The 24,103-nt window shown below is 45.4% G+C and overlaps 1 protein-coding gene across 1 annotated transcript; it reads left to right on the top strand.

Annotated features, from left to right (window-relative positions):
- The first annotated feature begins 17,971 nt into the window (after positions 1-17,971).
- Positions 17,972-21,934, top strand: LOC141965239 (interleukin-5-like). Its single transcript, XM_074916490.1, has 4 exons — positions 17,972-19,000; positions 19,162-19,194; positions 21,367-21,501; positions 21,842-21,934. Exons 1-4 carry the CDS (start codon positions 18,821-18,823, stop codon positions 21,932-21,934), a joined length of 441 nt encoding a protein of 146 aa, XP_074772591.1. The 5' UTR covers positions 17,972-18,820.
- Positions 21,935-24,103: the final 2,169 nt, after the last annotated feature.

Below are 24,103 nucleotides of genomic sequence, written 5' to 3'. Positions count from 1 at the left end.
CGTGTGGGGCGAAGGGGGCGAAGCGAGGAGGAAAACCCGCTCCAGCTCCTCGCCTCGGCCCTTCTCCTCATCCCCCGGCCTGTCGTCTTCATCCCGCGGCCCCTCTCCTCACCCCCATGGCCCCTCTCCTCATCCTGTAGCCATTCTCCTCATCCCCACGGCCCCTCTCCTCACCCCCACGGCCCCTCTCCTCATCCTGTAGCCATTCTCCTCATCCCCACGGCCCCTCTCCTCATCCTGTAGCCATTCTCCTCACCCCCACGGCCCCTCTCCTCACCCCCACGGCCCCTCTCCTCATCCTGTAGCCATTCTCCTCATCCCCGTGGCCCCTCTCGTCTGCCCAACCTCTCCCGCCTGCCCTGTCCTGAGGACCCCCATGGGCACCCAATGATTCCCCCCGCGCTGCTGCTGAGGAGCCCTTAGCACTTTTATTCAAAACACAAAACAATTGTAAACCAATAATTTCAGAGGGTTTTCAAATAACGTTTCCAGCCCGCTGCCATGGCTCGGTGCTCCCGCAGCGCTGGTACGGCAGCTGTGACAGGGGAAAACTCCAGCTGGCCCCAGCTCCAGCCCTCAGAGCAGACAGATCGCTCTTGGAAGACAAATCTTGCAGCCCCATCATCAAACGGAGCCGAGTGACGGTGGATCAGCCCACGGACAAGCCCCCTTTTTCCCCCAGGGAGCAAGCGATGAACAGACCTGGGGGTAACTGAGTTGTGGGAGCGTGAGGCTGCAGTGCTGAGCTCTGCTTTTAATGGAAATCTGGAGATCCCCGCAGCAATCCAGGTCGGTGCTTCTGTCTCAGAAACCACATTTCCGACGCTGGCTTTGATGTCCGCTCGTTCTGCTGTTGACTCAGAGCCAGCACGGGACCGACGGCCTGCGCGCAGAACGGTGGCACCGCAGCGGCGGAGCTGCCATAGCTACCTGCCTGCCGGCGCTGGTAGTAACTCTGCGTGCTGGAGTATTTCCAGCCGTAGCATGAGTCCTCGGGGCTGTGGTGAGCGGTGGTTCACCATGACGCTGTCGGCAGTGTAAGTGTGATGCGTCCCTCTCTCACAGCCACAGGGGAGAGTCAGGAAATGGTTTACAAGTCTGAGGTGCTATGTGATCTGGTAATTCACCTTCCTTAGTGGGAAATCCAGAATACAAACTGCAGAAATTCCACATCAATCTCTTTGTGCTCAGTGCAGGAAGAGGATAAAAGGTAGTCATATATCTGATTGTAGGATTGCTCCATTTAGCTTGAATTTCAGGGGAAATTTCCTTCAAATCTGCTTGAAAAAAAGGGAGAAAACTAAATGGTGTAAGATATTTTTGAAGTTAACAGCAGGACTCAAAAAATCGTCAGGCATACAGAGAAATGCTGTTAGAGTGGAGGAAACGTGTGAGGACCCTCTGCCACGTCCTCCCAAGGAGAACAGCTTCTCGTGCACAGAGGTGCTCACTCTCGTACTTCAGCTTTCTCTTTTAGAAATTTCATACAGGTCATAGCAATCCAAATACCGGAGTGTGAAACTCAGACAGGTGGCCTCTCATTAAGCAGAAATGTTTTATTTAACGACATACCGTGTTCTTTTCCACATTTTACACCTGCCTACAAAAATTCTTGGAAAGAGAATATAAGCTGTTTGTAAAGAAATAGTAAATTACCAAACCTACTTCTTATTCTCTCATAATTCGTTGCAAATCTGTCTTGTGGACTGACAGTTGTCATGCACAAAGGTGAATTTTGTTCAGACAGACAGATCAATGGCAACTGAGCAAAGCAACTTCATGCTGCTATGTGAGCGACTCCACAAATTTCTCTAATCTGGAAAGAAAGAAATCAAAGAAAACCTCAGTTTCCTAATTAAATTAGAACAAAACAAGAAAGCATTCAGAAACTCCTCCTATATGTCTCTGAAGGGAAATTGATAAATAACGTAGTCAAAATTCCGTGCAGTTTTTTGCAACTAACTCCACTAGTTTTATATACTCTTTCAGTCGCAATGCTAAGTCCGATTTTTTATTTTTTTTTTTTAAATGAGAGGAAACAAGAGAAAAAATTAAAACAGACCTTAGCAGACTAACTGCCGGGATAGGCTGCTGGCTGCAGATGCCATGAACACTCTGACCTCTTCCTGGCAGCCCCCGGGCAGGCAGGAGCCATCCCAGGTTCACCTATAGCTAAAACAAACGAGCTGCCAGTCTTGGGAATCTAATGTGCCTGTGCTTTCAGCAGCTCCAAAACTGATCAATAACTTCACCAGCACATTTTAGCACTTACTGTGCTTCCTCTATGAGGGGAAACAAAACAGCCGGTCTTGTATCAGGTCAAGTTCATGGTTAGGTAACGGAGGCAATCTTTGGAAAACAGCCCTTTGTACTCAATCTCGGCATCATCTGTAATTAAAATGACTAACACATGAATGATAGGTGAAGTAAGCCTGGGCCTTATCATAAGCTGTCAGCCAGCAGGTGGTTTTGTGGCTGCCAGTTTGGGCTTTCTCTGTGTTTGTAGTCTGGTGATAATCCTACTTTTTATGAGCGTGAAAGGTTCATGAAAGGTGAGCTGTGGCCACTACAGATCTTGAGAGAAGAAGAGGTTAGCAGTCACTTCACTGAGATGTTACTGGCACAGCAGGCTGGGAGAATATCGCCAAAGTCATCAAATCATGGAACGGTTTGGGCAGGAAGGGACCTTAAAGATCACCCAGTCCCACCCCCTGCCCCGGGCAGGGCCACCTTCCACCAGCCCAGGTTGCCCAAAGCCCCGTCCAACCCGGCCTTGAACCCTTCCAGGGAGGGGGCAGCCACAGCTGCTCTGGGCAGCCTGTGCCAGGGCCTCACCCCCTCACAGGGGAGAATTTCTGCCTTAGATCTGATCTAAATCTGCCCTCTTCCAGTTTAAAACCGTTACCCATCTTTCAGAAGCAAATACAACTCCTCTAGATAGATGATACTAGATTAGACTCCATTTGGGTGTTGTCTCCTGCCCCGTAGCTGCCTCGTTATGACTCAGTAGCTCAGGAGCACAGGGCCATCAGTCTCTCTTGTTGCTGCTTTCTCAGTGGCAACACTTTTCCACGTTGCTGTTGGATAATCCACAGACCGTGTCCTGACTCTGCAACCAGTCTTGACTTCTGGCACATTCTCCAAAAGTTGTTGGTTAGAAGATTTCATTATTATCATTGTTTTTGGTAAGAGTTTTCTGTTTCACACACACTATTTTCCCACCAATATGAAATCTATTCTCTAAATCAGTGTTTATGCTACTGTGGGATGGTTTAGTGGGGCTGATTTCTCACTTGTGATCTACCTCCTGTGACTGACACTCAGCACAGTTTTCAGCCCTTCAGAGTACACGGATCTGTGAAAGTATGAACATGAAAGGCTGAGGAGCAGGAGGGACTACCCGAGTCACTATTTCCAGTCTCCTGCCACATGTATGATCGTGTCATCCCTTCTAGAAATCTGTCAACGCTCCTTTATAAAACCGGTTGGAACATTAGGTACAAGAACAACTAGCAGTTACAAACTTATATATTTCCAGCCTAACGTGTGGTGGCTGGAGTGTCCGCTGTTTGGATTTGTCCGAACATTGTCCTGTATCTAAGATATCTTCTTCCTGCTCTTGTCTCCCAGTCTGTTTATAGACTGCACATATTCTCAGCCTTCATTTTCCTAGGTAATCAATCCAAACTCTTCCACTGTCCAAGTTCTTTGTTCAGCTCGTCAACAATGTTGTTAATGACCGTAGGACAGAGGCTACATCTTGAGGCCACTCATTAGTCACCTACTTCAGCCTAATAACTTTCAACACGACTCTTAACATAGCTCATTAAAATATTCATCTGCCATAATATTTTCACATCTTCTCCAGCTTAACCAATACATTACCATTTGATGCAGTGCTTCACTAAACCCCAGATACCTAGGATCCTTGTCGTCTTGTAGGACAAACTGTCTTACCAAAGAGGGACACCTGGTCACTCTGGCATGATCCATCTTCAGCAATCAGTGTTACATTTTGTCTTATTCTACCGTTTGGTTCTATGACTTTGACGTATGTTTCTTTCCAGACTTGTTCTAAAGGCCAAGACATCAGAAAAGCCAGGCTTCACTAGTCCCAGATGCATTTTATGTGTAATTTAATGTACCAGGGGGAATGTAGATTTTGTGACGCCCTGATTTGAAAACTCAGTTCAGGTCCAGGTCAGGTTTGGGGATATGCCAAAGCCACCTGACTGTCTCCCCAGGAGCTGCTGACCCAGCCAAATTGTTTTGCAGACCATCCTGTCATTGCAGATGCTGCTCCTCACTCACTGTACAGCCTATCTCACAATATCTTATATCAGTATTTTTCCTTTGACTGCCCATCCTTCCTTGACCCTATTTTAACCACTATGATATCTTCATTTACCTGATTTTTTTTCTCCTAAATTCCTATGTACTGTCAGTTCTGATTTCACTCTACCCGACAGAATAAGCATGGATGCAGAGTCTGACAGACAAGATGTTTGCACTCAGCTGGGCAACGGGACCTCACGTATTGTTCTCATTTGTTTCTGCTGCAGTTGGGCACAGGGCATTTTACTGGGAGACACTTATCCCATGTTGCCTTCATACATTTTTTCCATTCTACTCCCACATACCTCCCGTAATGTCACCACTCTTTCTTTATTCAAATTCTGCAAGACTCACTGATACTGTGACGCAAAGAACTGCCATGGTTCTATCCATGGATGATGGATAGAAGTCTTCCATTATGAAAAATAATGTGCATTTTGTTCCACTCCCAAGTCATACCTAGGTGGTATGTCACCGTGGGTGTGATCAACTTCGGGAAAAGTTTTTCATTATTTCAAAGCCAGCTAAGACATTGTTGGTGATTCAGATGCTGGTGACAGCCCAAAAAGATTATTGGCCAATACAGCAAGACACATTCTTGTTATTTATTGTTAATTATATCATTATATTACGTCCTTTAATTCTTGTTAAATATAACAAAATACATACTCTATTAACATATCATGGGAGACGTGCTAATATCTATACAAATAGTTTTTGATAAAACTACCACTATTTGTGAAATATAACAAAAGGTTTGCTTTCTACCTGTGGGAAAGAGAAACCTTTCCAAAAATCTGCTTTTCTTCTGCCTAGTTTGTCATAGACGCTTTTTACCTCTCTCCCTCTAGGGAAGAGTGGCCATACCAGCTCAGGTAAAAGTCCATCTGACTCAGCATCCTGTCTCTGAGTAGGCATATGCTGATTTCTGGAGAGGAACGTAAGTCTCTGTTGTGTTATTCCCCAGATGCTCTTCCAGGCTCCAGACATTTTCAGCTGGGGAGCCCACACGTTTCTTTGGGTGCGCTCTGACAATTGGATGATCTATGAGCCCAATGTTAAAAGCTGTTTCAGGAGCTTTTTCAGTTAGGATCAAAAGATCCTTTCAAGAGGGTTTCTTTAACCTCTAGTTATACTTGCTAAATTAGGACAAGAATAGGTATTTTAATATTAATATTTAATATTTTAAAGGTATTTAAAAGTTTAGTTTAGCGTGTTTTGCCACATGACTTAAATAAGACCTGTTCATAAAATTATGTACTGAGAAATTAATTATTTGACGTGCTCAAGGTCTCCTTTGCTTCTGTGACTCTCAAGCAGATGGCTATGGAAAACTAGATGACTCTTCTCACATGGGTGAGTGATTTGTCTGATTTTGCTGGAAAATTGTAACCTTTTAGTGGGTGACTGTTACCCTCTCGCAAGCCCTTGCCAAACATCTGAAAGTAGTTTTTAACCATTTATAAGCACTTCAGTATTTTTCAGTACATAGAGTTTTTCCACTAACGTTGCAGGACAAGGTGTTTACTCGATGCCAGGACTGCTAATTTCTGCCATTAATGCCTACCACGCCTTTACTGATTGGCTGTTGCTAATTAAACCCATGCCTTTCCTGGCTATGTATTACATGCCATCACAATTTCACAGAACAGCGAGGGTGAAGGAGGAAGGCTAAGGAAGTCAAACTGGTTAAGTGATGTTAGGGTCTGTGTATGTCTAAGAACTTGCTATTATTTTTTACTATATCTAGAACTCCAGTTTCTGTTAGAAAATCCTATTGAAGAAAGGATGTCGTATTACTGAGTGGAATGTAAGAACTACTTAGGTTTCCAGATCTCCATCTATCTGATTACGTGATGCAAAAGTAAGAATAGAACCACATAAAGATGTGTGTTATACAAGGAATACTCCTATTTCCTGTGATGAGTTTTTGATATCATGTAAGAAAATCATATCTCTTATCTACAAAGGTATTTTCCCCTTATTTGATGTCAGACAGAAGGAAACTCCCAACCTGTCCCCGCTGAGGCATCCCACAGTGCCTATAATAATTCACACTATGTTCTTGTGCCTTTTCCTATATGAGAAAACTTTCCCTTTAATTTAATATTCAAGGTGTACATGAGTATATATAGGGCATGTGGTGTTAAAAAGGCATAATCAAACGTAGCTTTCCTGGAAGCAAAAATGCTGTTGCTCTATATCCTTTTATTGACTAGCTGCTTATCTGGCTCAACGGGCAGTGCAATAGAAGAATTTCAAGTAAACCTCAAGGGTTTAGTGGATCTAGAAAGCAAGGAGGTAGGTTATTTTCTTTTCTTCTGCATTTTCTACGGTTCTTTTGATAGAAGTATAAAATCGAGTCTGGGCTAGCTTCAGCTCTCGTTTGCGTGTCCTGTCTTTTGTTTGTTAAACTTGAGATGCTGAAGGCACTGCATGTCAACCTCTCCTCAGAAGCTGGTGCTGCAATTGTTTCCCCAAAGGAAGTTCAGAAATAGAAAACCTGATGAAGATGATATGTAGTTAGAGATGCTTAACAACGTGGCAGTCAGAGAGAAATACCTTCTAACACTACTTTCTTTTTTAAAATTTTAGACTTTTCTTCCAGTACCTGCTGGGAAATTTCAGGTAAGAATTTAAAGCTTCTTTATTACTGCTGTTGTTAATCATTTGGAAAACGATGATGCTCTATAGCAGATCTTGAGAGAAAGAGAGAGGTAGACTACTGAAAAAGACCGAATCTCACAAAAACGGAATACATGTTCTAATGGTGTGTTCATGAGCAGTTCTATCAAATTCAGTTAAGTTCCTTGTATGCAAAAGGTTATGGAAATAAATAACCAATTCTGAGACCATGATCTCTGAGGCTTGGTTACACTCCCACTGAAGGCAATCTCAGGAGCTCTCGCAGAGAGCTTAGTGCTGAGGCTGTACTCAACACCCCTGTACGAGGTGCAGACCCTGAATGTGACCTGCTGGCATTTAGAGCAGAAGGTGGTGGATATGGTTCATACTGGAAACGCTAAAACGTTCTTACCTCTCGGCAAACAGACACGTCTTGTGAAGCATAATGGGGTTTGTCTCCGAAGGAAGCAATTTGCAGACAAGTTATCACACACAGCCACGCTGATCGGTGGTTTTCAGCCTGTGGTCTGCAGATTCCTACGGCTCTATGAGCTGAAAAAAGGTTCATGAAAAATAACTGAGGAGAGGCAGCTTGTTGTTGGGAGGCCTTTAGAGGAAAAAAAAGTCTAGATTTTGCAATTTTAAAGAAGGTGAAGAGTCACACTTTATTGACAGAAGAGTAGGGTGCTTCTGTCCTTCGACACGGAGACGGTAGCTGTGAAAAGCAGATCTCATCTCCTCGGGGTACTCAGAGTGGTTTTGATAAAGCTGCAACCCCAAGGGATTTTATTCCTCTTTTACAACTCTTTTTCCTGTTTTTCCTTTTAAAATATTATATACTTTTTCTCTCCTGCTGTAGATTTTTATCAAATCCCAGAAAATATAGGGAAGTACCTCCTTCCCTAATTGTACAGTAAGAGTAGACGATAGGTAATTTCTGTTTCTGCTGTGCACACAGTTAGTTACTGAATTCAATGAAAGATAAAATTTAATTCATTTGGCAGACTATAATTTTGCTGTTTGTTACGGCTTTTTTTAGTGCAGTCATGTTCCCTGTCACCTTAAAAGAACCATAGAACGTCTGAAAGTTTACTTCAAGGATGACCAAAAGAGAACATACATTTCTCTGATGGAGAGAAACATGGACCGCATCGTATCAACTTTAAATAAAGCACGTACAGTAAGTTCCTCATCAGTTATTTATAGTGATTAAACAGGTAAAAATGTGAAATTACCATAAATGGATGGCTTATTTATTTTCAAACCATGAAATTAAGCAACTCAGCATCCTGGTCAACTAAAGTCAATGGCAAAATTTTGATGCCACCTCTGTGCACTCTCACTGTTGAGCATTATGGCTGCTGCTCAGCAGTGGTTTTATAGAAAATAACCCAAATTCATAGCATCTGGATGGAAGTTACCATTTTCTAAAAGATGCATCACCCCGGACTTGCCATTAGCCAGGAGATGAATAAGAAAAGGCCCTAAGCCATGTCTCAGTGCAAAGTCAGCCAGAAAGAATATTCCTGATTCTCAGAAGTCTTCTCTCTGTTCATTTGTGAAGATCTATCATTCCTTCTGATTAAATATCACCTTGAACAACCACCACCACCTCCGCAGCAATACGCTCTTCTCCTTTATTATCGCTATTACCTGTTGGTATCATTATTCTAGAAACCCGAGACAGATGGTCGCTGCCTGATGTCCGAGATGCCCCCTCAGAGTGCCCTGACGCGCTACGAGAGGTTCTTTCAGAAGCTGCATGAGAAGTGCTAGAAAAGGTGCTGCTGGGTGCTGGCAGCCCACGGGGACGTCTCTCACCCAACACTAGAGCCCGTCCTGACGGAACAAAGCAAAGCTGCCGCGGAGCGTCCCGGGGAGGCAGCACCATGTTACCGTGAATGTTTTATACGTGTATTGTCAGATATTTATGTCTTATCGTAGTTAATAACATATTTATTTAATTTATAGAGAGCTTTTATATTTGTAGAGAGTCCTAAAGTTCAAAGCAATCATGAATAAAAGAACTTCAAGTTATTAAATCTGTTGTGGGGTTTGTGTGCTATAATAATTAGAGCATGTGTCAAGACTTGAATAACACTGTGTGAGTGAAATTGAAAAAAAAAATACAGATTAGAAGGCAGATCCATTAATGTGCTGTCCTGCAGACATTTACAAAATTGGCAGAATCTTTATTTTCTGAAGGCAGGAGGAAAAAAAAAAAAAAAAGGAGAAAAGGCTATCTTTTAAATAAGTTTGAATTCAGCATGTTTTCCTGAAATTCTATGACATAATTGCAGTGCAGTATACCTGAATTCTTTCTTTATATATTTATTGTGACAGCACATCATATTTAATATTAGTCCAGATTTATTTTCAACCCATGTTATCTTCAGATTTTGGAGGAAAGAGTGAGGAATTTGTTGGTTCAGTGCCAGGCCAAAATGAAACCTTGAGCAGGTCTCTCAGGTTATTGCCATAAAAATACGGTAATGATATTACAACAGAAATGTCTTAATAATATGAAATGAGATTATAATTACAACAGAAAAATTACAACAGGATAATGATAATTACGACAGAAGCAATGGTGGTAGCAAAGGATGTCGAATTTAGGCTGGGTTTGATTTTTTTCCTCAGGATTAGCCCTAAGCTGTATCTTTCATGAAGTGAAGAATGTATTTGTGAATTACTTTTGCTAAATAAAGTTATTACATTTTTCTAGAACCTGAAGTGTCAGAGGAAGACAGCACTTCTGCTATGGAGGTGTACGTTTGTCTCCAAATGAAATGCAGTGGAATCACTGAGCTGGCTTTTGGGGCACGAAGTAGTTTGAGGACCTGCCTAGCTAGGTGTTGTGTAAGATTTAAGTGAAAGGTGCCTGCCCTAAATGTATTTTTGGGAAGTCGTAAACCCTTGCCAATGAGGTAAACCACATGAACACGTAATTGAGCATAATTACATCCAAGGAACCAGCAGGACAAGATGTGACAAATTAATGACAGGGTGCACAGCAAAGTGATTCCCGTCTCGGTGGCTGGGAAAAGCCAGGAGGAACCCAGACGCTGTTACTAGCGGTGTGACAGTGGCTAATCCATTGGGTTGCGAAACTAATAAACCTTAGCTGGAGCAAATAAATACAGTGGTAAAGAGGAACCGCAAAGGATACCGTCCACAAGCAAATGCCCGTGTCATTAGTCACTGCCGGAGGTTTAGCAAGAGCAGACATCAGCAAAACAGTGAATTTTGAAAGACCCAAACATGAGAAGGTACCTCTAAACAGCGCTCCTCCGACGCAGCTCCCGAGGAAAGGCCGGCGCATCCTTGGAGAGGCAATAAGCTAGGAAACCTGACCCATGCAGGGGCGTTATTCAGTACTTAAACCACAGTTTTCACAAGTAACTGTAAATGACACACGGCTGCTAAAACTGAGGCAAGGCTGGAGAGCGTCGGTTTTTTATTTTTACAGTTCATTCCAGCTTTCTGCATAAAGCTGAAAATAGTGGTTGGCATTTTACTGCAATGTTTGCAGAAACGATATAATCTTAATCAAAACCAAAAAAAACCCCTTTTCATCCAACCGTTGCTGAATGACTGTAACGTCACTCCAGACCGTGCTAAAAACTCACCTTTCCTTCCAAACCGGGCTAAAACACGTTAAAAGTGTCAGTGTAATGGGATGTACCTGTGGGTGGGGACAGTGTTGCTCACCTGTGCCAAGCTAAACCTCACCAGGCAAGCACAATCAAATGCTAATGACTGCTTAAAAGACCACACCGGATCTTAATTAACTAATCAAGCAGAAGAGAGCTCTAATTACAGTGTATTTTAATGCAACCTTGCATCAACTCAATTCACACAATTGTATTCTTTTGCTATTCCTTCTCATTATGTTGCGGTGGGTTCATCCACACAGGGCAGAGCACAGGGAAATATTTTCTTTCCATTTTGCTCTTCTTGAAGCATTTTACTTCCCATTAGTGAAAGTTAACAGAGTTTGGAGCTCCCATAATTCTCATTTTAGGCTGTTTGCTCTTCAAGAATACTAGTGCCGGGAATATAAACCAATTAAGAGTCCTTGGGAGCATCTTAAAATACCCATAGTGGGAGAAATGGATTGTTGGTGTGCTGCCAACGCGGTGCATCATCTGTTTGCCATCTGGCCAACCTGCTGAAAAGTCATTTCAGAAGAGAAAGGAAAGGTGCTGTTTCAAACCAGAGTCAGCGAGGCACATGGATGAGGTTTTTTAGGAGTCCTGGGAGGGAAAGGCTCTACATGCAGGGGCAGAGGAAGTTACAAGGCTGGTTGCGCAACCTTCAAAATTCAACATACACAATGCTGTTCACCCCTGTGAGTGAAGAGGAAAAGCCTCAAGGCTTTCATTTTCAAGATGTCTAGGCAAAAAAAAAAAAAAAAAAATCAAACTGGGGCAGAGCCCGCTCTCGGGAAGGTGTCTCGCTGAATGCAGGGGACACCCCTCACCGAGGCAGACTCGGTGTGTGGTGTGGGAACTGAAACCCAGGGCATCGCTTCCAAGATAAAAATCAGAAAACAAAGAAACAAAAACTTGGAGACAAATAATACTGGATTGTTTAAGCTGAAAGGACAATAATCACAGGTTTCTGAGCTCCTACCAGTTTCATTTTCTGGCTGGGGGAAGCAAAGGATTTTAGAAGAGGTGTTGAACTGTCAGAAGGAATTGCTGAGACCCGAAGAGGTGAACATCCCACCTCGGCTCCTCTGCCTCATCACTTCGGGTAGTTACAGGACAACGGTTTAGATTATTTTTTAATTATTTTGGCTACCATTCCCACTGACATTTCCCACGCTGATGAAAAGCTTTCTAGGACAGCCTGGGTCAGCTGGGGGTTGTGCCTTTGCTCCAGACTGGGCAGAGAGCGAGCAGCAGATAACATTTGCATTTCTATTAGTTTTGGCTGAGTCTCGGGCAACAGCTGGCTCTGGGTCATCTTCCATTCCCTGGCTTTCCCCTTCTCTTCTGCCTTTCTTTTTCTCTGTAGGAAATGTCTCACTTTGTGCAACAGCTCAGTCAAGCTGGGCTTAGGGTGGCATCTGACAGAGTCCCTCTGATGACAGTGTCTGGTGCTAGATAGGAACTGTGCTGCTCTCCTCACCTACCTGAGCGACTTGTGCCCTGGCTTGCCTTTAGGAAGCAGCAGTAGTGGATTGCAAATAAAGAAGTTTGTGGAAACTATGCTAAGGCACATGGAAAATAAGGAGGCGATTGGTGACAGCCAACACAGCTTCCCTAAGGGCAAATCGTGCCTGACAAATTGGGTGGCCTTCTGTGACGGGGTTGCAGCATTGGTGGATAAGTGCAGAGCGACTGATGATGTGTACCTGGACTTGTGCAAAGCATCTGACACTGTCCCACATGACATCCTTGTCTCTAAATTTCATGGATGGGCCACTTGGTGGATGAGGAATTGACTGGATGGTCACACTCAAAGAGTTGCAGTCAACGGGTCAACGTCCAAGGAGAGGGCAGCAATGAGTGGAGTCCTCAGGGGTCGGTGTTGGGACCAGCACTGTTTAACATCTTTGTCAGCAACACGGACAGTGGGACTGAGCCACCTGCAGCAATTTCAGCGATGACACCGAGCTGTGTGGTGCGGCTGACACACTGGAGGGAGGGGCTGTGTCATTCCAAGGGACCTGGGGGGCAGGCCGGAGAGGTGGGATGTGCAAACCTCATGGAGTTCAGCAAGGCCAAGTGCAAGGTCCTGCCCGTGGGTCGGGACAATCCCAAGCACAAACACAGGTTGGGCGACAGGGGATGAGAGCAGCCCCAAGGAGAAGGACTTGGGGGTGCTGGTGGGAGGAAAAGTGCCTGTGAGCCAGCGCTGGCAGCCCAGAAAGGCCCCGTGTGCTGGGCTGCACCCAGAGCAGGGTGGGCACAGGGCCAGGGGGGGATTCTCCCCCTCTGCTCCGCTCTGGGAGACCCCCCTGCAGGGCTGGGTCCAGCTCTGGGGCACCAACAGCAGAAGGACACGGACCTGCTGGAGCGGGGCCAGAGGAGGCCACGGAGATGCTGGGGGGGCTGGAGCACCCCCCTGTGAGGACAGGCTGGGAGAGTTGGGGGGTTCAGATGGAGGAGAGAAGGCTCCGGGGAGACCTTAGAGCGGCCCCCCAGGGCTGAAAGGGGCTGCGGGAAAGGGGGGAGGGACTCTGGATCAGGGGTGTAGGGATAGGGCAAGGGGTGACAGTTTTAAACTGAAAAAGAGCAGATTGAGATTAAAATAGAAGGAAGAAATTCTCCCCTGTGAGGGGAGTGAGGCCCTGGCACAGGCTGCCCAGAGCAGCTGTGGCTGCCCCCTCCCTGGAAGGGTTCAAGGCCGGGTTGGACGGGGCTTTGGGCAACCTGGGCTGGGGGAAGGTGGCCCTGCCCGGGGCAGGGGGTGGGACTGGGTGATCTTTAAGTTCCTTTCCAACCCAAACCGTTCTATGATTCTATGATTAGGTCAAGGTCACCTGGCCAATCTTTCCTCTTTTCTTCCAGGTGTCTTTATCACCACTAAGGAGCCTGGTAAAACCAGGTGTTTCTTGCCATGGGTCACTTTGTGTGGAAAAAGGGAAAATCTGTGAAAATAAAAGCCTTGGTTAGTCCTTGCATTTAAAATAATTTATGATTTTGTGGTGTATTTGGTAATACATACTTAATAAATTACATATATTAAGTAATTACTACATGCTTAATAAACCCTACACACTAAAGTAACCCTGTAAGAACCAGTCAGAGCATCGTTCCCAGTGTAGCCCTGACCCAGTCCATCTCTACGTGGCAGGCTCTGATCTCCCCAAGTGAAGTTATAACCTTTCTCCTCCGAAAAATAAAAGGTCAGATATTGCACATTGTTTCCAGAAAACATTGACTCCCACAGACCGTTACAGAAGCATAAACAACATTCCTCCTAACGGCCTGTTTCCTGAGAAAACATTTTAATTCTATGTAATTCAAGTCAAGATCAGCCTTTACAAAATTTCTCAATTTCCCTGGCTTGGGAGCAGCCTTTGAACAAACACCAGAGCGGTTTCTGTGGCAGAGGTGCTCAGGAACGGCGCTGCGGAGCGGCACTGCTTCGGGATGCTCTTCTGGCAAGAACAAATCCCGGGGGTTTATCTTTCGTCTCCGTGGCACAAAGCAGGGTTTTTGCTTGCTGCTGGAGCATCCCAGCCTGGTTTTGCACGTGGGTACGTACCTCGCTTCATCAGCTGCCCCGGCAAGGGGTATGCACTGGTGGAAGGCAGCGAACGGTTGTGAATTTATTCTCTAAATACCGTGGATGTGACTAGAGGCCTCTGGCTAATAACCTGCTTTTTGCACTTACCTGGCTTTTCTCTATTGCTCCCTGTTAGAGGTGAGAGGATTACTAAAGGTGAAAATAGTTTCTATAAGCCCAGGAGATGGGTCAGATTGGAGTCAGAAAATTTGCCAGGTTAAGAAAAAACTCCACTTCAGCTTGATTGCTTTAAACTAAGCCCCCAGGACAAAATACTGAAACATAACCACTGCGAGAAAACATTTCAGGGCATTTCTGCAGGTTAATAAAAGCATAGTCACGTGCTAAGAGAAAAGATAGTGGGTGGTTGGGAGCCCTCCCGGCCCCACCAATTGACCTGCTTGTCTCTGGGCGTTGGGCTGGATCCAGCTCAGGAGGAGACAAACCCCGTGGTCCGGAGCAGCTTCGCTTTCCCAGGAGTGGAGAGAAGAGCTGGTCAGGGGGGAGCCCACAAACCACGGTTGCAGCTTTTTATGTGGCCAAATACGTGGCAATGGCTGCAGCTGAAATCCATACGGGACCAGAGAGCATCTGCTCAGGTGGGACATCACAGCCACTTCAGAGATGCCCAGGAAACACTTATCTTTAACAAATGAGACATAACGTTTACCAATGGGGCTAACTGATGATGTGTAGTTTCTGTGTGCGAGATTGGATCAGTCAAAAGCTGCCCATTTATTAAGGAGGATTTTTAAAAGCAAGATACAGCCTCCAAAGCCCCGTGATCTCCTCATACATCTAGTCTGCCCTTTCAGATAAGGGAGGGAAAGGACACGACGCAGTCTGTCACAAATGTCACTCTGCCCTAGGGCTCCCTCTGCACCCCCCATTTCGTCCCATTTACCACCGAAACACCCACACGCCATTTCGTAGCCTGTGCCCTCGACGGTGCCCGTGGGCTGTACGCCCCGGCCAGCAGCTCTGGGGCACCAGAGGACACCCCTCGCACACCCCTCGGACCCCCCCTTGCTCCGGATACCTCAGGAAGGAGGGGCGAGGCGGGGGGGCTGCAGAGAGCTCCTCACCCTGAAGTACCCCCAAAGGTTACCTGCGCCCTGCAGCGCTGCTCCGAGAGTCCTCCACCTCCCTGGGACCTGCCCCAGCAGAGGAGCGCAGGCAGCTTTGAGCAGGCTTTGCTGTCTTCAGGGGAAAAAAGGTGTAGAAAAGGAAGTCTGTTCCCCGATTTTCGGAAATTTCCGTTTTCTTGAGCCTGGCAGGCTAGAGAGGCACAAGCTACTGCACCATATCCATGCTGCATTACGTACTCGCAAGAAGCCTTATCTGAGCATCACAACTTCATGCTTATCTAGATGAAGGAGCAAAACCAGCTACTGCAAAGAGTTGCAGCTTCCAGCTAACGATGCCAACAAAAAGATACGAAGGTGACAGCAGCATAAAACAGCTGGCAAGCTCCTCGTGCCGCCTCAGGTCCCCCTCCCCTGGGCACTGCAGTGTTCCAAGCTGCCATGGATTCCGCAGGGGCTTCGTGGCTCTGCTACAGCCCGGGGGATCAATCCTGTGCTGGGGACTAGGCAGAAAGCGCTGAGCAGCTCCCACAGTCCCCCAGATGCTGGCAATGCAACACGAGCAGGTTCAGAAAAGCTCATGCTTAAGCAAGCTCAGCGTTAGTCCTGCTCGTTACGGGCTTGGTGAGCACCCAGCGATGGCAGACTGACGTGCTCCGTTCTCACACGGCATTTGCCCGGTCTGTCGAGCCCGTTAATGCAGGCTCGTACCCACCACAATCGCCATTTCTGGATGCAGAGAAGCCCCTGCCCCAGGGGATGATCCCAGCTTGCAGCTCTGGTGTCAGCAGCGCCTTGCACAGCTTTTAGCGTGGCTTCACTTCCACGTTTGTGGCATCATCTGAGTCTTTTTTCAATAATATCCCTAAATCAGCCATAACACAAACACTGCTTATCACACCCTGACTTCCACTGAAATACCTTTTCCATTAGTATCAGAATTCATTAATTCACTCATTAATTACATCATTTATTCACTTCCCTACTCCTGATCATTCCAAGTTCAAACTGAGACACTTCAGAATATCCCAACAGTTTGGATTTCCACTTGCTGTCTTTTTCTCCAGTCTCCAGAGTTTCTTCAGAAGCACTTTCTATTCTTATTCTTATTCTTATTCTTATTCTTATTCTTATTCTTATTCTTATTCTTATTCTTATTCTTATTCTTATTCTTATTCTTATTCTTATTCTTATTCTTATTCTTATCCTTATCCCTACCAATTCTATCAGTGTTCGGTGCCTTTGCTCTGCCCGTACTCACAGATGAGAAGATTCCAGAGCTATAGGGATCAAAAGTGCAGAGCATTGAGGTCAGGACCTGTTGCATACATTGCCCTATTTTGTTCTTACATTATCCTTCAGCTTCTTAACCCTGCATTCACACTAAACCAAAAAAAACCCCCCAAACTATCTGAATAATAACAAATCTGAGGCTGGAAGATGTGACTACAGTTTGTGTAGGGACACTGAGCCATCTATGAGAGAAAAGTTAGCACTTCAGCAGTTCTGTTATCTCAAGCAGAAGAGGAAAAAACGTGAGGAAAAAAAAAAAAAAAGGAAAATAACCCCCCCTGCACTTCAAAGTCTAATGATTCTAAAATATATAACAAGAAGACAGAGGGGTGATACAATGGTGAAGACCCAGTCTTGTTCCTTTGGGAGCTAGACAAAGCCCTGCTGAAACGCTGGCTCCTTCTACTGATACATGCAACAAAACCACCCTGTAATTCTTGGAAACTGGGAATTATCTCCTGGACACAAAAAACCAGAATTTTCCGAGGGAAAAAAAAATAATTATAGAGTTCATACAAGGTTCTGGGACAGTGTTAGGATTCTGCAGAAGCGACTGAAAATCCCAAAGGCGAGAGAGGGGCCTTAAGGAAAGGCCTGAGATATAAATGTCTTGGCAGTTGTGCCGGCCTGGAACAGAAGTGGAGACAGATGTGCTCGCTGCGATAAGCAGCCCTGGCATGGCGAGACTGGGGGCGGGAGGGGGGTGTCCGTGGCCAACCGCTCTGTGGGAAACCCCTCACAGCAGGATGGGAAGGGCCGTGGTATGGGGTGGACCAACTGTCGGCTGAGCAAAATGTGAAAAAGAAAGGTTTTCTGTTACTAATCTTGAGGTCTCGCAGCAATTCAAGCCCAAGCTGTCCACAGAGCTCTCCAGTGATGGGGTCAGACCTCTGCCTGGCTGGCAGGTACCGCCTGGGTGCCAAAGGGGAGAGGAGGCTTTGCCTGAAAAATCAGTATGAGACCAAAAGAAACAAGCCTTAAAATGCCAAAACCACGGAGGACCAAGAACAAGGCTTAGTATTTTCAGCTGCATGGGTGACTGGCAGTGCCAGGCGGGTTCTCCTCAGAGCTCCCAGCGATGTGCTGGTGCAGAGTCCGTGCCCCTACAAGGATACGGTCCTCGGCGTTGCATGATGAGAAAACTCAACAGATAAACTGGCAGCATGGAAAAAGAAACCTATTCCTGTTAGAGGTGACAAGCGAAGTGAGCAGCAATCAGCTTGTAGGTTAGCTCGAGCTAAGCCACACAACCACTACGGGCTTTCGACTTCCCCAATTCAAAGTATTGAGATATTGAGACGTTTACTCATAACTGCTGTGGTGTCGGGCTCCAGGCCACGCAGATCTGCTCCTGCCCAGCAGAAACGGGGCTGGACCCCCTGCCACTACAGCTGCTGCCCTCGCAGGAACCCGCCAGCAGAAAGCAAATGATAGTGCTTTTTGAAAAATGACATCATTTTTAAAAAAAAAAAAAAGAATGAAAAAGGGATTTCTTTGGCTTCCAGGAAAGAGGGAAACGTGAGTCACTTTGCTGGCTAATTTGGCCAGGTAACAAGCCATCACACCCTGAGTGAACTAAGACCTTAGACATGACCCTCGCAATCCCGGTGGGCTTCCCCCTTGCCAGCTCCCGGCCGCCGAGCGGGGCAGCGAGGACACAAAATCAACTCCCCACACCGGCTGTGCCCATGGGCTGACCGCTCAGGACATCCTGCATCTCTCCTTCCCCCCCAAAAAAAAAGAAATCACTTTGCTGTGCCCATCCCCAGGGCTGCCCTCCCGCTCCAGGGCAGCAGGTTCTTACCTAATACCTGCATTTTGACAAAACTTTCCCACAAATGCTGTCACGTTCCCTCCCTAGGCAGTGGTCCACATGTCTTCTGAGGGGTTTTGTTTGGGTTTTTTTTCTGACACCACAACCTTTTTCTTATTGCCTATCAGAAGATCGCGCGCTGTTATCAGAGAAGGGCCAGTTTCTAGAGAAGTGCCATGGAGACGGCAGCTGCTTTGTCATGTTTTGGGCCATTCTATGTTTCACTGATTTACTGATGAAAGGCCACATCCTTATATATTTATTACCTACTTCTGTGGAAATGCTGATTGGGTAAGGAGTGTGCCCCAAGGTTAAACACCAAATTTACTGGAACCTTTCTCTTCCAGAAAATCTCAACAAGTGACCTTTATTCTATCAGCTTCAAAAATCACCCTAACCTGGTATTTCCTTGTAGAGAGACCATAAAATGGTAGAGGACTGGTCCAGAGGCACTTACAGGTTCTCTGAGCACATCAGAAGGATGAAGATCCAGCTCTGCCTCCTTTTGCTGGCTGCAGGCATCTCTGCTGCTCCCCCGATGAGCAGCATTGCTGAATTACTGACACTGTTAGAGCAAATGTGTGAGGCGATGACAAAGGACATGCGGGTAAGTTCCATTTCCACTATTCTAATCTAAAATTCAATATACTGAATTCCCTTGTTCTTGAATATTTAACTTTTTTGGAAGTCAAACTATTTATATGACAATTTTTATTAGCGTTAATGAAGATGATATTCGAAAGGTTTAATTAATATATTATTTTTCAGAATCTGAGGATTGAAACTCCAGACAATATAGATGTAAGTAACCCCCTTTTTTTTTTTTAAATAGAACTTTTTCATAAATTTAGTAATTGAAAATTGAGATAGTTTTAAAATCGCTGTCTCCTAAAATACTCTGTATTTAAGAACAAACAATGACTTTGAGTGTAACTATTATAAGATATAAAATGTTATTAAAGATATTAAATGTTATTGTAAGATATAAAATGTTATTAAAAATAATCAAATGTTGAGCCAAAGGAAAATATGCTGATACAAAAGTAGCCAAGGACGGCAATTATTCTTCTTCTATGTTGTAAATCTCCTGCAGAACACACACAGAGCATGATTTTCTCAATCAGCTTTTTAAATGAAAGACAGGCAGAAAGGAAAGAACGAACTCATTCACGTTTCTTGCCTGTCCGTCTGCTAAAATACTCCACTTAGTCAGCTTCTAGAAATGGCTTTTTATACCTCTACCACCTGTAAGGGGATTAAATAGTTGTATTACCACGTCTTGTCTGAGGGATGGTGTTAATGCCCTGAGAACAAGACACCAGCTACCGTGTGTGCTGGTAGGTCTGGCTTAAAGATCAAATCCCTCTTTATGCATTTGCCATCTTCTTTTGCATCTCCATAAATCTCCCGTGTTCCCTCTTGGCATAAAGGCTCTTTCCTTTGGGACCTGACTTTAAAGAACTTCCTCCCGATGCCGATTCTGCTAATGAGAGTTTTTTTCTGCTGTGCATCAACTGGAAACTCGGTTTCAATATGAGATGACAGCCTGTTGGAGCTCTTCAGATAACACCATGGCCGTTTGTGGAAATGCAATCTGAGTAATTAATTTACTGAGAGAGCAGAATAATTCACATTTGTGCAGTAAGCTAGCTACAGGAGGGTGGAGGTTTTTTTGATGGCAAATCCAGCCCATTCCTTATAAATGAGATGTAAAATTCCCACATCTGTCAGTTCTATCTGGATCCTGTCTGGAAAATCTCTCTTCCCAGGCTGGGGCTTGGGCCAGACTTAACCCTGAGCTTTTACTGAGGAAAACAGACTCAGAATCAGCAGTGCTGAACTCCAGCAGCTTGTTCATCCCTTGCCCTGCTGAGGTCCCCGGCGGTGCCACCGCAGCCCCCCGTGCTGGTGCCTGACTCTCCTCCGCGGAGAAGAGCTGCTCCCTCTCACCTGGGCTTCAGATGCGGAGATGATGGAGCCTTTCCAGCGTCTCCGCGTTTGTTGTTCAGCAGTGGCAGAAGCCAGCAGCCTCCCAAGCAAGGTTGTGGGAAAAATGATCTTCCTTGTCACGCAGCACCCGGGAATGACTAACAGGAGACCAAGCGCCGGTTGAGAACGCCGTGGGCATGATGCTGGCTCTGGCAGCTCTCTGCATTTCCTCCGATCTTTGCTGATTAGTTTTTGCTTCATTTTTCATCACTTTCTTCTTCCGTTACACTTCAGTCTCTTCCTGCTGCCGATGGTAGCGTCCTCTCCTTTCTTTCTCGGTGTGTTTAGCTGATCTCTTCCAAACCCACCCTGCACGGGCGAGCGCAACCGTCATCACCCTTTGCTCTGCTTCCATCCCGTATCCCCTCTAGCCCTCTGGCCACCTTGCCTGGACCGGGGGTCTCGGAGACAAACTCCAGGTACGGCTCTGTGGAAGAGGAGCAGCGTGCGTGGTGCACAGCCCCCCTTGGGATGGGACAAGGCGGGCAGGGCTGTGAGAGGAGAGCCTGACCGCTGTCCCCACCTCTCCCAGCACCAGATGTCAGCTGCTGCAGAGGTTGATGTCTGGAGTAGTTTCGGGTTTATTTATTTTCCTTCTCTCGCCTTCAGACAGCTCAACCTCCCGGGACAGAAAGCATCTTGCGTCCAAACCGAAGACATAAACCTGCTGTTACAAACAGATTTAAGAAATCAAATCGGTCTTCAGATGGCTGCGGAAGAGACAGGACTAAGTTTTATAATTATATGGGTCATCTGGACGTTACAAAAAACATACGCTAGCAGAAATTGTCATCTACCAGGATTCTGCCTGAAGAGTAAATAAGCGTTAAGCATGTTTGCCCGAGTCGTTTGCAAATACGAGCCCTGAAGTCGGCAGCAATTTTTTTGCCTCCCAGGCAGCTGGAGAGAAGATTTTTAATAAACTTATTGTAGTTCATGGTTGCAAATTCTTATATCTCGGTTTTGCTATATCTTCCATCTTAGGATGTGAATTGCGTCAGCACAATCTTTGAAGGAACGGAACAGCTGAAAACTAGTCCAGCTATGAAAAAATTCAGTGTTTTTTTCCAAAAATTTGAAAGGCTGAAGCAATCACTCACACCAAGCCTGGCAAAAGAGGTAGGAATTTATTTCTTGTCTAACAGAGATCACGCAGCAGAGATGTAATAAAACGTGATCCATAATTCATAACAACGTCCTTATGTCTACAAGAGAGAGAATAACTTTTGTACTCGCTTCCGTTAAGCACATGGAAGCAGAAATCCTGGCATTATTTTACGCTTCTACCCTCCCCTTGTTCTAGTTTTCAGCTTGACCCACCTCTGAAATGAGGTTTCATATGCGTGATCAGCATATTTAAGGTTTAAGGAAAATCATATCATTTACAAAATAATTTCAAAAAAATCTCTACATAATGGTTATATATTTTATAACTTAATTTTCTTGATTAACTTTTCAGGGGCAATGTGATACAGAGAGAAAAAATGCAAGAATATTCATAGAAAACCTGATGACATTCATCCGAAAAGCATCAAAAACTGCAAGAGCGTAGAGTTATCATTTTCTAGAATTGTTGTAAATTTAAATGAGCAGTAAAAGGTTTATTTGTTTTTAAAGTACTCTTCCTTTGTGTTAAAATCTGGCAGGGCACACCTTTGGCTTCAGCTGTACAGTACTGGTTTGTGTTTGGCATGTAATCTCGGGAAGCATTGATGGGGAAATGTCAGTCCTATTTCTAGCTGAAAATTTAAATACTGGGTAAAGCAAATCATACAGGGGATTCTGGAAGGACCTGACTAGGCATAAAACTTTTGGGTTTCTCATGAAAAGGTCAAGCTAATTTCTGAACAGGCACAATGAGAATGAACACGGAGGGTCGAATACAGGAGCAGAAGCAGCTGTTTCACACGCTGCGCCTGACCTACCCGCTGCCAGCCCCTGGGTTCCGCATAAACACCGACTGATGAATCCAGGTGGGATGTGAACTCATTTCCTTTCGCCTTTCTTTAAGACGAGGCTGGACCAGTGTCGGGGCCGGGGGGGACATGCACTCGAGCAATATGTCTTGGGGATCTTACCACTCTTCAGGTTTAAGGGCAAATTTCTGCTGGAAGGTTTTGCTGGTACCACATAAACGCAGCGGAGTGGGTTTTATTCTCAATAACGTGTCCGGGAGAGCAGGAACCCGTGTACAAACGTGAAACCAGTACGCAGCTGATGCTGCTGAAAGAGGTGATTTAGCTCAGGGAACTGGTGTGGCTGTACTGGGAAAATCTCAACGTTGTAATATCTGTCTACAGGAAAGAGGATTAACTAATATAATTATAGAAGCAAAATTTTTCTAGAACAGAGCTGGCTTTGCTGCTGCTTTGACGCCAGAGGGGGATGAACTGCGAAAGTGGTATTTGCACAATATTCCACCTCTTAAGCTCTGCCTGAGCTGCGCTGTATCTGTGTCTATCGCTTACCTGCCAGGAGCACCAGGACAACGTGCTCCCCTTAGCGCTCTGCCCCAAACCTTTCACGAGCAGAGAAACACATCCTGAGATTTTCCTCTACCTACAGCTTTGGCAACTAAAGATTTTGTAATGATCTGGGCATATGCTACTTAGAGAATGAATGTTTTTTCTAAAGCTAACGGTGATGACAGCAGTGTTTAGATCAGTATGAATTTATCGCTATGGTGTCAATTAAATTATGTGACATTTTATAGATATATGTATTTTGGAGAAAATATTTATTCTGTATTTTTACTACTTTTAATAAAGTGAATAAATGTTTGTCTCTGCCTTTTTTTCCCCCCTAAATTTCTTCCAAGCTATTCCCACACTTGAGCAAAATCTAGTTATTGTAAAATCTCTGATGGTCAAGGAAATTAGATCCTTGAGGTGAGTGACCAAGTGTATTGCTGGAAGCCATTTCTATCGATGCACAAACTGAAAACCAGAGAGACCATTAAGGTGCACACCTCTGTGACAGAGCTGAGCTTGCACGTTTGGTTTTATTTTAGCAGAGCTGTTGAGGAGCCCCCGCTAGAACAGGGACGGGCCATGAAGACCTACATGGCTGGTCATAGAAAAGCTTACTGGTCTCAGTGGTAATTTTCAACAATTAAAATAGAAGCGGAGAGGATCCGAGTGACAGTCTAACTGCAAAACCTGCTCCGGGTGGTGGCAATGCCTGAGGCTCAAACCAAACAGTTCCTCAGTGCTTATTCTCAGCTGTAGACAGCTGCCAGCATCTGAACAGCAGCCTACATACTGACTGCCTGAGTAACTCCGAGCAACGAGGATCAACATGCTGCAAACAGATTAAAAACAGCCGGTGAGGTTCCTCATCTAAAATAAATACCTTTTAAATAAACAAGCAAGGATCCCCTCAGATCTGCAACAGAAATTACAGCCTTTGCCATTCAGAAACAAACAATCGCAAAGAAAGTACCTGTGGTGGAAAATGTTTTCACCCTCCTCCTGGCAGCTGGAGGCTGCCACGCCAAGAGCATCCCCAGAGCTGTCCTGACCCACGCCTCTGCTCAGCAGAACCCCCACCAAGACACCAAAACGCTGTAGCCGACCTCTGTTGCTCTCGTGGCTCAAAACAATCCCCCAGATGACAGCTCTGCACCCTGCGGTCTGCCTGTGAAAACTGCCAGAAATAGGATGTTGTAATGAAAAGCAGGTAATAGCGCAGGGGATGGAGAAGCTGGCTGCTGGCTGCGGGT

Source organism: Athene noctua, chromosome 12, assembly GCF_965140245.1.
Source record: "Athene noctua chromosome 12, bAthNoc1.hap1.1, whole genome shotgun sequence".
In the NCBI taxonomy this organism is placed as follows: Eukaryota; Metazoa; Chordata; class Aves; order Strigiformes; family Strigidae; genus Athene; species Athene noctua.
The sequence above is the reverse complement of the archived record's forward strand: the minus strand, read 5'-3'. Positions and strand labels throughout refer to the sequence as shown.